The 14,509-nt window shown below is 39.9% G+C and overlaps 1 protein-coding gene across 2 annotated transcripts in view; it reads right to left on the minus strand.

The window, feature by feature from the left end:
* LOC109990689 (cell adhesion molecule DSCAM-like) overlaps positions 1–11,463 on the minus strand; it is a 107,444-nt gene extending 95,981 nt beyond the window's left edge. Inside the window, exon 1 of one of the 2 annotated variants that reach the window (XM_065960244.1) lies at positions 10,603–11,463. In XM_065960244.1, coding sequence (XP_065816316.1) covers positions 10,603–10,645 — 43 coding nt within the window. In that variant the 5' untranslated portion in view covers positions 10,646–11,463. The remainder of the gene's footprint in view (positions 1–10,602) is intronic. The other variant, XM_020642872.3, reaches the window with a different exon arrangement.
* Positions 11,464–14,509: the final 3,046 nt, after the last annotated feature.

The raw sequence follows: 14,509 nt of genomic DNA on the forward strand, positions 1-14,509 counted from the left end.
GACTAACCAGAGCAGTTTTTCACCTTAACAAAGTTATATTAATACTCTATAGATGTATGGATAGCAGCATGGGCATGATGTGCAGTGCAAATGACCGAGTTTGAGTTACGAGTTACCCAAACTCAGACTATATTGAAAGGTGTGCTCTTTTACGTTTAATGCAGGTAAAGAGTTGAAAATCCTTTTCTACTAAAGGTTATTTGCCAATCTCAAAGGCCAAGGAAAATGAAAATAATATATAGCAGCTCCGAGACAGAGAGACAGCAGCCTTTCAGCACCACGCAGTCCAGTATGAGTAAGCATTCCCACTGATCTGATCTGCCCAGAGGCAATACACCATGCACTGAAGTTAAATGAATGTCTTCCAATTTGCTCTCATGAATATTAAGCAGTGCTGTGACAGTAGAAAGGGTTGGCTGTACGCAAGCTGCTGATCCACACCGACAGATCTGTCCTCTGATGTCAAGGAGGGGCGGGCAACACTGAAACAAGGCCCCCACAGCAGATGAGTCTCCTCCTCCCCAGTCTATTTTCATGTCTTAAATGGGCCACTGAGGCTGCCTGACTCATCAAGGGGAACCCATAGACCCTGGACTGTTTCTCACTTTCGTAAAACTGAGGGATATAGACATTGATGTCTAAATAATGCTGGAGCTGCTGCTGATGAGTGTATGAGAGAGGATCTGATTAGGGATTTTACTGTAGCAAACTAAAGCAGCTCCCTCTGCTGCTTCTGCAGATGAATACAAACTTCCACTTGCATGATTCTATATTTTTGTAACAGAAGCAATACACATAAAGTTATAGATAAAGTGGCATACATAAAGCAAGGATTACATTCTAAATGCATAAATTCCCTGTCTGTTTACTATGAGTTGGGTTTCATCGCTTGAGCTGCTCCACTACAACAGCCTTAGAAACAAGATGAACTTACTACAGATTTATATTTTCAGTACCTTGTATTCATTAATACAAAATTATCAAAGCGAGTTAGATGTGACAATCTACAGTATTCTCATTTTCTCTGATCATACTCGTTCATTAATATTATTTTCTAATTGTAGCGAGAACTTTTGAGAGCAGCGCTGTGATGCTGCCTCAAACTAATTAACCAGAAAAAGACGTGGTATTTTTAGAAAACTAATGCTGATCCTTTTGACAAACAGCACCAGGCCGATATATTTATAAACATAATGCATGGTTAATTTATTCTTGTGAGATGCAACGCACACTGCCAAATAGACAGGCAGCAGCATTTTAATTCAGGTTGATGAATGTTATACGAAGATCATGACACTTTTCCACATTTCAAATAAAATGTTTTCATATAGTCACATTTTATTTGAAATATGCGTTTAAAACCATTGCACTTTGTATGCTGCCACTCATTTTCTCAAAGAATATAGCATTATATACCCTGCAGCTGTTTTTAAAATCTTGCCAGTCAGCAGTGGGCATTAGGATCTTCTTTGCTTCAAAATTCTCTTTGTAATAATATCTTAACATATCTGATTCAGACTTGAGTAGATGTAATCAAATTCCATCAAAACTAATGTCATGTTCAGCATATACAGCATCTCTTGATAACACAATTACACAACGCATTCTCTTTGCTCGAATGCCTGTTGAGGAAGCCTTACCTTGATTTAACAAGCAGACATGGAACATACTGGACAACCAACCTTATTATGTCATCAAACATTAGGTTGAGGGCCATCAAAAGAATCCCTGTTAATGGTGACATGACATGACAGTTTGTCCACCTGCATGCCAGCAAAGGTAACAAAATGACCGTGGAGAGAGTGGCCTGGCACTGACTAGACACTGTCTTTTGCCCTAAAGGACCTTATTTCACTTGTGCTTCCTGATATGGTGGTGTTATGGTTGTATGATGGCTTTTCAAAACTTCCGGACTGACACCGGCGTTAGCATCCTGAGTGGTCAGGCATATGGAACAAAAGCAGTCTGGTGAAGGTGAGGGACAGATTGCAGGTTTGTAATATAGGAATTCTGTCTCCAGTTTCAGGTCTCTAAGAACTTTCTCAATATTTTACTAAGACCTCCTTTGCTCGTAACCCACAAGTGCCTTAACACATGCACAATTGCCTGGATCATGCTTTTTGGTTCAGATTTAGAGTCAGAAAACAAATGAAACATGTTGTCAGTTATTGTTACAGATCTGTTCAGCATAAACTTGTTGGTACTTGTCAGGTAGACAAACCAAAAACACCTAAAATAGCTCAACATATTTGCTATTGAATAAATGTAATTTGTCAAGGGTAAGAGTTGCTATTACTGTCTCAGTGTTTTACTGATGCTGATATTTATTCGCAGCCTGTTGTCTTGCTTCCGATATGATTTATTCCTGAATGTATTTTGTGTGTCAATTGTATTTCTTTATTTTTCTTTTCAAGTTATCCCCTATTATTTTGAATGGTGTCACTGGTACAACTTACAGCAAGTCCTCCTTTTTTCTCAGTGATTTTGTTTAGGTTACCTTTTTGAATGCACTTTTGAATGAATTTTGATATACAAAAATGCTGCACTTACAGCTAATGTTGTACATGTAATAATGTTGTTATGGGGCCATGGTGACCCTTTGAAGATATACTGCTGCCCTGTTTTGTCCAGCATACGTCTGTGACCAGCAGCTGGTGGAGTGTGTTAATGTTGATGTCACAGCAGCTGGTTGCTCTCATCCTGTTAGCTCTGCCTACCATTATCAGCCCCCCTGCTCCATCCTCCTCCTCCTCCTTTAAGCTGCTGCTACTGCTGCTGCATGCCATGCTCATTTTAATACTCCAGACTCATTTGACCGTCTTTATGGACTTATCATATTAAACATTTATCGCAGCTATTTCCCTAAACCAAGCATGTTTATTCAACACTTAAGGGACCACAGCGCGACTCCTTTCAGAACCACCCCACTCCTACGCACACCCCCACCCAAGCTTCCACCACACACATTAACACGAACGCACACTCACACATACTCATGCTTATTTTCTCCATTACTTTTTTTCCACATTTTTCTTCTTTTCTTCCTCAGCCCCATTGCATGCTTATTACAACCTTAATTTTGTATGTGTCAATGCCTGAATAAAAAAGAGGGGCATTTTTGCAAAATTTCTCTCCTCTCCTCTCCTCTCCTCTCCTCTGCTCTCCTCTCTGGTCATCCTTTCCTTCAGTGGCTGTGACATCTGGGGACTCATGTTGTGTGAAGCAGGCAGTCAAGCAGACACAAATGTATTCTGAGCATTTAGTACTTTGGATGAATCGAGTTTTAATTTAATCATCTGATCAAACACTAATTAGCATAATCACTTGTGGGGATGGATGGTCTAGATAGAGAGACACAGAGCAACACATAATAGAGCTCATCCTGGCAACAGTCTGAGGGGACACTTAGCAACATGTAAACAGCTTTATGCTCCTGCAGGGAGCCATGCGGATTTTGTCCAAATTACCTTCCTTTGTACAAACAAATACAATTCTCTATTTTCTTTCACAGCCTTGCAGAATGATCTATTCACTGCTAGTCCAACAATCAAACGCGCTGCTGCCAGGCCCTGTGCCCTCTTATTTGATCTTGGATGAGATTGCGTATTGCAGCATCACACAGCGGTCTGGGCAGAGGAGGTCTGGGAATTCTAGGAATACCACAAAGTGCTAAGATTATTGACAATGCACTCAGTCTCACACCGGGACTGGGGATCGATGAGTGGCTAGAAGGACATAAATCAGACTTCTGTGGCTCCACTCCATGTCACACCCTATCCCACCCATCCAGCTACCCAATTAAAGCACACACACACACACACACACACACACACACACACACACACACACACACACACACACACACACACACACACACACACACACACACACACATGCACCAACACACACACACACACACACACACACACACACACACACACACGTCTGCATGCATCGAACTGTAAACCCCTCTGCCTATAGGTGCATGTAAAATCTGCAGATACACAATATAGTGCCCATTTTCACATCTCACACACACCCTCACACACCTTACCTCAACTCCTACAAGATGACAAGGCTTTAAAAATGGCCTGCTAAAAATAACCGCCACTAACTTGGTCTTAAATCTTAGCATCTGAGCCAGGTTTAAAAATAAAGAGCAGTGTCGAGAAACCAAGCTGGACCCATTTGTCTTTCTGTCACCCTGTCTATCCTGCTTCGCCTCCTCCGTTATAGGCTACAGTACTATTGCCTGCTTTACTATTCAAACTGCGGAGCATCAGAAAACTGGAAGATTTAGGGGAAAATATCACTTGGAAATGCAGCCTTAAATACTTCACGATTGAGATATGGATGTGAAATTTAGAGCAAAGATGCCATAGGAGGAGTGTGTGAAATTCAATAGGAGAAGGCAAAGCTCAAAGGTAGTATGGAAGAGAAAGAGGCAGTCTGGTTATTGTGTTAGTGAGCCACAATACATCAGGCACACGCATAATGCCCAAGCCAGAGTCGCAGGGATCAATTCAGCCTTGGGCCTCAGAGTGTGTCGAGTTCAAAGCCTGGCCCTGGTATGTGAAGGACTGGATTAAGAAGCTGTATTTATGAGATTCAGCCTGAATGTTTGTCTTGGTGGGTGATGGATAGCAAACTCATCACACCTCCACCACCTGTCTTCCACAATTAACAAAAGCCCTGGTGGGGCGCTCACAGCAAGAAGAGTGAGCCATGTGCACACGCACACACACACACACACACACACACACACACACACACACACAAGCACGCACAAGCACGCACAAGCACGCACACACAGCAGCAGTAGATGGTACACAAGGACTACATTCATGTTGTCAATTATTGCTTTTTAGATGATTTCAACTTCCAGGTTACACACCACCAATAAATACTTCTGTGGTCATACAAGCAGCCTAGCCTCCTTGAAGAGATGTTTATGTAGCACCTATTTTTTTCCTGTCAAGTTTTTAACATCGATCAATCAATTAATCAATCAATCAATACTTGTACTGTATAGCGCCAAATCATAACAAAGACATTCAAGACACTTTACAAAAAGCATAAAAGACCTCTTTTTTATTTTGATATTATAAAAAAGAGCAGGTAAAAGACTTTACCCCTAACATGTTTGATGGCCAGATTTATGCAAAGTATTTGTTAAATGATTAAATTCTAGTTCTACCTATTACGTTGAATTTTCTTGGGCATGTTTGGGATGGATGGTGGACCACTACAACTTGGTCCCCAAGGAAAGCCTTCATGCAGTTAGGTTGAGATAACAAAAGGTTTCTGGCAGAGGTTCGGGAAAGCTTGTGGTGGTAAACAAATGCAAGTGGCCTTCAAAGTTTCTAAACAAAACCACAATCCATTTTGAACTTTTAACCAAATTGACCACTAATTAAACTATGAGTTGACACATGATTCATGTTGTGAGTCGATGATTTGGAGTATTTTCCTAGCAAATAAGAACCTAAAAATCATTATAATTATTGTGCAGTTTTTTTTTGTCCCTATGTTTAAATTTGAAAAAAAGCGAAATAAAATATTCACACAAAAAAAAAACTAAAAACCCGCAAATAAAAGTCAAATCAAGTCAAAAAGATCTCTCTTATTTGACACATTTGAGTGTCTTTGAGTATCTTGAGATTACATTTGTTATCAACTGGCCCAATTGGAATCAAATTGACTGAAATTGAAATTGATTGATATTGAATCATTTTTCCTAAAGAGTTAATAGACTAAATAAGTAAATGGCATGAGCTTGAAGTGTGTTCATTAACTCTGTCTTGTATTATGAAATATATTTTTCAGTCATGCTGTTTGTGTTAGCTATCCTTTAATATCTCTCATTGCAGACACAGAATGGAAACCTAATATACCTGTGTAGTGATGTAACTGTAAACTCAGAGATAAAGTTGTTTTTCATGGAATATAATCAACATATTCCAAACTAATAACCTAATAAAAGCCTTACTTTGTTGGCCTCAAACTTTGAAATTACTATACAAACAATGTAAGATCATTGAAATAAGTCAAGAAAGCTGTGCATGCAGGGTAAGTCAGTGTGTAAGAGAAGAGAAAGATATGCAGTTATAGGGCAACAGCGCTCTAAAGAAGGAGTTTTCTTAACTTCTGAGCTCTTATTCCTCAAATCTTTGAAGATTAATCGCATTTGCAGAGGAGAGCAGAAGCCTCTTTTTTCTTGACTTAGACTGTTTAAAACTGTCAAATAAAGCATCTACAGAACTACCTCCGCTACAGTACCTGTGCAGTGCAGCACAGTAATATAACATGTCACTTTGACAGGTGCTGAGTGAATTAAAAACATCCTCTCTGCTGAGTACCCTGACTGAGAGGGAAACCCCCGCCAGATGTACTACAACCTCACTTTTCACGCATGATCAAACACCTACATCTGGGTGCTGAGGGCTTTTCTGCTCTTCCCTGCAGATGCTAAATGATATCGTTAACATTTTAATGCGGGAGACATTTACACGCGGGCTTGCGCAATTACACCTCTGATTCAGTGGAATCCAGACAGACACAGTGTGATCGGTAATTAGATTTTACATTGGGTGAAACTCACTACACACACGCACACACATACACACACACAGTCGCCAAAGCCTGCTCCTAATTAGAGAGCTAGACAGGCTCGAGGAGTTGGGTACAGTAGAGTAGCCCTCATTATGCCGCTAGAATGTATGAACAAGGGGATATCTATTATGATCACACATCAGGGCATCCATTACCCAACATTAGTGGCCCTTTCAACTGGAAACACATGCAGAGTTCAGAATGTAACCCAACAAACCTCTTATAACTCACACAAGTGAGCAAGAGTTAAGAGGGTTTATAAACTTAATTTAGCACATTAGATATTCATATCAGGGTAAGACTGAACAAGATGATCTATCAATTTATTGTGTGCTGTTTTCTTACAAGGTAATTTATTTTTATGAGCTGTAATATACATGTATTAACATTATATTACATATACTAATTTGTATATAGGAAACAGACCAATGGCAGTGAGTGTGTTGCTTGACTGGTCAGTGGTCACTTGGTAGACTGTGACCGGTAAGGCCACGGGGCATCCTGCCTCTTTCATCTTAACATCTTAAATCGTACCCGGGCGTCAGCACAAATGGGGTTCTCATTAGTGCACTGTCTTCATTGCCTTCTTTTAGATTTATTGCCATGCAAAAACGGGTTCCCCAGTTGTACTGACAGCCAAGTTCAATTTATCTGTCCAACCTGATCCCTGTAGCATTTTCATCCTGTGTTAGGTTTCTAATAATGTGGGGTCATGTAAAATTGGCAGGCTAACTGAAGTTGGCAGCTATTTTTTGTATTGAAAGCTACACTTGGCCAGATGCTTTGGAGGAGCTTCCTCATTTTAAAGTGGATCTGCCTCTAGCCTGACAAATGTCACAGCTAATTGAGATCAAAATTTGATTGTGTTATCCACTGACCTCTGCGTAAAATATTCATTTGTTTAAGACATCGGGGATAAAGTCTTTTTAAGTCGTGAGCATCAGGTTAAGCTGTGTGCGTATATCTACAAATCATTGCAGTGTTGATGGGGACTGAGTGCGAAGCTGTGCCTCATTATATCTTTTGAATGAGAATTTGAATGGGCGAGTTTAGCTTGCTGTGGTTTTGCCTAGAGGCTGCTTTGAGGGAGAGATATTTCTTGTGTTTCCTTTCTGAATTTTTAGATTCTACTTTAATAAGCAAATCAAACAGCAAAAGCATAAAGTATTAAGAGAACATGGAACAGATGTGCCTGTTGGCTGTTAAAATGTCAGAGTTACCTTTTTTGTTTTATGTTTTGGTAAGCTGAATATGACACTATAGTAAGCTAAGGAGTGGATTGTCTTTTTTTTTTTTTTTTTAATACAGCGTGCAATGAAAAAAATATTGAAATGATTATAGGATAACGCAATTAAGATACAATCAGACATTTTTGCGATCTGTAGACTTTTTTTAAAAAATTGGTTGTTGAGTTTATCAAGAATACATTATTTCAGGGAAATGACCAAAAGGTGCTAATGAAAAGAAGCCCTGAAAAACCCATAAACCCATAGTCCATAGACACAATAATGTAGCAGAGATGAGCCTCTAATCAGATGGTCTAAATCACTTCCCTCTGAATAGAGAGCCAAGAGAACAACTCAATGTCCTGTGCTGTCCATTTGTTCCTCGGGGCTACCATTATGTGATGGTGTCCGATATTGTCTTGGAAGCATTATCATACGGAACATAGAATTCCAAAATAATCCCACCATGAAATGCATTCATAGTAAACAAGTTCTCACCCTCAATAACCATTAATTCTGAATCATCAGAAGTATCTAATTGTGTTTTTGCCATGAGCCACTAAATAGTTTTCTACCTAATATGGTGAGAAGTGAATGAGTAAACGTTTTCGGACACAGCCCCAGACACCCATCAAGGAGGTTACCATAGAGACAGGCCAGTGAGCATGTGATAGGCCCAACTCTGAAACAGCAAGAATTGTGTAGAATCCAATCGGTGCGCCGGCTTCTATCTACAAGGTCATTCATTCATTCTGACAACGCCTGCTCAGCCGATGAACACCTCATTTTCATGATAATCAACAAAACATCCAACAGCAGAGGACAAAGTCGTAGTTGTAGTAGCGCTCCCATACAATGAGTGATTAAAAAAAAAAAAAATCATATAAAATAGAAGCAGCGAGTGATAAAGCTCTCTGATTGCAGGGAAAAAGACAAACACAAAAAATGGAATGTCTGCACTCAATACTGTCTACAGCTTAATCCCTATCAGTTGTTGGCCAGAGGTCTCCTTAATAATTCCTTATGCAATAAACGGACACAATCTTGCATGGCAGCTGATCTAATGTCATAGGCAGATGATTATGATAAATGAGGATTCCTTATTGTTTCTTTATTAGTTTCAGCACAAGCTGGGCTGTGGGAGATACCATTTTATATGGAGTCAATGTCAATAAACGGTACCGACTGAGGGTTGCCTCTGCGGTGGAAAAGCGACGACACAGAAACAAAATCCATTTCGGAGCCTTATTTTATCACCCAAGCCAGAGGGGAAAATCCATTTTGGGGACATATTATCAAATCGTAGCTTTTGAATGTGGTTAAGTGTATTTGTACCTGTAAATCCACCCCCTTTTAAAATTCTGCCATGAATTCAGTTTTTCTTGACCCTTTGATACAAATGCAGCCAACCGCGGGCTTGATTTTGTTTCAATATGTGAACAATCCCCATCTTAACCCCCCTGATGTGATTTCTAGCAGACATGTTTCCATTTTCTTTCCTTCTCCCTCCCTTTCTTGACTCTCCCTTTCTCTTCCCATGTTTTCGCACACACCCAGTCAGCCATAATCCCTCCCTGTAGAAGGGAATCTGGCCAATAAGTGAATCCAATAAACTGTATCAATTTTCTGCCATTGATTACTGATACACCATATGAGCACACAAATGTGTATGCATGGCGAATGCTGCATGCATATTGCGCTGGTTCACATGCACCAAACCAAATTCCCGTGTACAAAAATTACAAAAACATAGGCAAAGACGCACAACCAAATGTTTGAGTTTGAATACAGCATTTGAATGGAGAATGAGAAAGAGGGCTTCGTCGAGTCGAATGCAAAATTTATTTCACATTTATTGTGTGTTTTTTATCTAGTTCTGCATTTCCTGAAAATATGACCTTTGTGGAATGTGTCTCATCAACAACATGACACTTGGATGTTTTTAAATTAGGAAAGCAGTTTGAACTAAGTGTGCCTAAAAAACAGCATCTAAAGGTAAACACAATAAAACTGAATTTGAGTTCCTGCTAAATTGGATGAAGAGATGTGCCTTATTTGAATTCAGTCACAAAACCATTTAACGTGTTACATATACTGGAGTTTACCTAAAAATGCAAACGTGTATTAATGATTCTATGATGTTCATTTCTTGTTCATTTTGAGGCACAATATTTTTTTAGTTCAATTTGAACTTGAAAAATGTACTTACTGATAGGGGGAGGGGAAGGGGTTAAACCAAATGTCCATTATATCAAATACGTCACTTATTACTAAGGGCCACAGTGGAACATGGCTGTGGCAGGAGAAGTGTCATTAGGCACCAAATACAAACAGAAACGAATTACATAAATTACCTGCAAATCAAAAAATAATTAAAACTTTAATATTGAAATCATATCCCACCCACAAAATCAAACAAATAAATTAAAAGAGGCCCAAACCAACATCATTTATCCTTTTCATTTCATTCTGCTCAGAGTGTGTCTGAAGGCCAGAGATGTGTCTAATGGTTTGTAGGAGAGCTTGAAGGATTTAAAACGCAATTCATGCCTCGCCCGTCCCTCCCTCTATCAAGGGTGTCAGCCCTTTGACAAGCATATAAAATCCATTTCATGTGGGTCACAGGTGACCCCCATCCTCCCTCTCCAGTCACTTAGCTGTCTACAGTACCAGTCATTTGCCTTTTGCAATTGGTAATGAACCCTAACAATTAATAATAATAATGATGATAAAAACAACAAAAAGGGGAGTCGGTGAAACTTACCATTTAAGATGCACTGGAAAAAGATAAAAGCCAATATCCACATGCCCTGCTCCGTTCAATCCCCCCTAAGCTATGCTTTCTCTTCTTCCTCCGACCGGTGCCTCCCTGGGTCTCTCTTCTGTGCGCTTGGAGTAAGGTTAAACATTTGCCACTGTCTTGGAGCAAACCGATGCAAGTCTCTAATTTCAATATATCCCTTTTACTTTTTCCTTACACTCTTATTTTTATCTGAGCCTTCCCTTTGCGCTTGGAACAAAAATGACCCTCTGTGATTGTCTTGGAGAGAGCTGTGCTCAGTCTCTCTTCTTCTCCGCGTCTTGCTGCTTCTCCCTGTTATTCAAAGGGATGCTGAAGGGGTGAAACCAGCCCAGGTGTGTGTGATGCTGAGTCAGAGCCGGGTACGAGCGGATCCTTGAACAAAAATGAATGCAAAAAAGGATTTAGCTAAACTAAATCTTATGTCAGAAGCTCCGATTTCCTAAAGAAAAGAGTGACTGACGGATCATCCTTGAGGATGAAAAAAAAGAAAATTAAATAGAAAATTAAAACAACTAAAGAGCAAAGAAGCCAGCAGGGGGGAGAGTGTGATAGAATAAGAATTAAAAGCAGGTTTTTTCTGAGACTCCAAAGTCAGATCATCTTCATCGCCTCTGTGCGTCCAGCAAGAGGCTAGCAAGCGCATCTTCCCTGCTGCCGCTCTCTAAATCGCACCACACTGACTCTCTGAGCATTACACAGAGTAACCCTCTCCCTGCCCCTGCAGACGCTTTAATTCCTCATTGCCTTAAAGGAGCAGAGGCAGCAACCGGTCTGTCCTGAGGGCAAGATACAACTGGAGGTAAGAGTGTGAGAGCACGCTGTGAGGAGAGCAATTTGCATTAAGGAAATGAGCTGCACCTGACGCACGAGGCACCTAGGATAACATTTTTACGCACGGAGATGTATCGGCTCAGACAGGAAGCGCTGTCTGCTGTTGTGCAGGCGCACTCAGTATTCAACGTTATAGACCAGGTCTAGCTTGAAGTAAGCCAATTGGCTATTGCTCCTATGGAAATGAACGGAGGAGAGTCACCTATATGGCCGTGAACATACAAGGACATCCAATGTCGCGTGTTGTATGTTCATGTAAATGTAAGGCTCAGTAAAAAAAAGATTGTTTAAAAAAAAAAGATTAATTCGATTTAGTAACAGCGGGAAAAGAAAACAGTAAGACAATGAAGCAGTTAGACAGTGTAGGGGGAAAAACAGGGTTTAGCAAAATCTTCCCCCACCCCAAAGGGGCACACACAAAACCCCCCACACAAACACACTTCATATCGCCTCCCTCAACCCCATAATCCACCCACCACCACCACCATCACTCCATTTTAATGCCTGCCTTGAAGTCAAGGGTGTAGCTGTTGTAGTCAGCAGGAGCCTGTGGGCCTGTCCACAGAGCTGGGTTACACTGAACGTGATATAACCAGCAGGGCTGGTCTGCAACTCATTCTCTATTCCACATGACAGAATATACTGTTAGTGAAATTCTGTTTATTTACCCCAGGATATCCCTTTTCTGTTTTCATCAACTGGACTCAGGGAATATCTTCATGATGATCTATGTGAATAGAGGGAGGGAAAAATAAACTTGTATGTGTGGATAATGTGCTCTGTCTGCCCTCATTTTATCCAAATTGAAATAAATGTCCTGTTTTAGTTATTTATTGGTGGGTGTAGTTGTACATGTTTGTCTAAAGGAAGTTATTAGTTTAATCTCTGTGTCCATTTTGTGTAGATGGCGGCATGGCTGTAACTTGCATCTGAGCAAGTGTTTTGAGCAACCTCCTTTTCTGTTGACTACTCTTCATGCATTTGTCTTGAGTGGCTGTCTTCTTGTTTGCTTGTGCTCACTCTTGCAGCAGACAAACACGGAACACTGCTCAGCCTTTGCTGAAGTTTGTACCACAACACTATATGAGCTTACCTTAAAATGACATGGCCCCCTCTTTTTCCATTTTGTGTGACGTTTTCTGCAAATCCAAAATGAGATTGTTGAACTATTGATTACCAACTTTATGTATAGTTGGACCTTTTTTTTTTTTTGCTAATCCACAAAATTAATCCAAACAATTAAAGGGTCTGTCGCTCTAAAGAGAAAACATGGGTGAATCAGGGCAGTGGGTCAGGAATCCTGTCATTTACAGTGGATTAGGGATGCTGTACTTGTGTTTTTGCTCTTAAGTCTTGGGCAAGTTAGGTCATTAGTAGTTACAAATTTGAGACATGAAGTAGGGATGCAATATCTGCCTGGATGCACATGAAAAAGAACCTTTTTTTATTTTCTCTCAAAATTCACATTCTGATTTTCAGTAGCAATGTCCTACTCCTTTTCTAAATGTCATATACTGTAGTTACATTACGAGTGCTGTATATTTTCTGCTGCTGAGCAATTTCAGATGGGAAAGTGAAGCGGCTTCCTCAAGGGAACCGCTGCATTTTTAATTTACTTTTCCTGTAAAGTTCAAGGACCGTGTGTGTTTGTGCATGATGCCAAAGGCAAATCATTTTCATGCCTAACAGGTTATCAACCACACCAGAACTAGACGTTTCACATGGTCCAAGCCTTCAGCAATGTTGAATGCCAGAAAAAAAAAATTCTCTCACTGAAGGTGACATTATCTGCCAGCAAAGACAAACAGAAACCAAATAGAAAAATAGGATTGCACTAGGGCTCATGGGATTCAAAGACAGGATTCTTGGAATTAAAAGGTGCCATCTGACATTTTAAAGTAGATGAAGTATTGTTAAAATCTTGCTAGGCAAAGAGTACTTTTATTTTGAAATAGTGCAGTTTAATATGTCTTTTCTCTTAATTGATGCCTTAAGAGGTTTTTGAGTCAGTGAGGGGTTGATAGCAATTTCATCTTAAAGTTGAAATTAATAGATACTCACCTCCTTTGAAGAGGCTCTTAAAAAGGTACATTACAATCTTTTTATCTGAATTTCGTTGAATTTGCAGAGCAAAAATATAATTTGAGCAAGAGCCCATAGCTCCTTATAGAAAACAGGTGCTGGTGTTTATCACTGACGCTAAGCAGACATCTGTGCAAGTGAACATACTACTTGCAATGTGAAAGACAATACCTCGATTTTCACCCTGAAAACAAAGTCTTGACCTTGTGACCAGTGTGCTGAGGAATTTAGGGGGCACTTTAATTTACATAAGAATGTAGAGGAGGGACATATTTACCAACAGCAGACTAATATTGCATTGCATTACATAAAGCTAATGTCAATTATTTTAAATCATAAATGAAATTATACCAGAACCCCTTAAAGGCTGTACCATGATGATATTAGCCCTTTTTGTGGGGTGTGGAGGAACACTGACAGTATAACAGCCTTATTACAGGTTTCTAATTTATCAATTTAAGATAAAAATACAAAATGCTGGAGTAAATGTAATCTTCAGAATGTTACAGTTTGCCAAATTATTTCAAATAACCTTCTGACAACAAGTTATACATTGTGTAATTCTATGTTGATGCACGTGTTTAAATATCGTGATAAATGAACAAAAAATACTAATAAAAAATACAGTAGTATTCAGTTAGTCCACAGTCATGTTTTGAATATAAGTAGAGTAGATATTTGGAAGGGTTTACTGTGTGGGTAGGGGAGGAAGCGGGTGTAGTTCGTTTTAGCCCCCTGCATGATGCCTAAACAGTGGTAACTGAATGTGACAATGAGGCCCCTGGGCTGCTGCATTGCAGACAGTCTTAGCCATGCATGCGTTTATGTCTGTGTATGTGTTTGCATGTGCCACCATGACTGTGTGTAGATATGAGTAAGGAAGTACAGCACATATGAGACGATTCATGAGCACAGCTCAGCCCAAGGTCATGACTCCTCTGACTTTTACACTCAC

Source organism: Labrus bergylta, chromosome 11 (genome assembly GCF_963930695.1).
Source record: "Labrus bergylta chromosome 11, fLabBer1.1, whole genome shotgun sequence".
In the NCBI taxonomy this organism is placed as follows: Eukaryota; Metazoa; Chordata; class Actinopteri; order Labriformes; family Labridae; genus Labrus; species Labrus bergylta.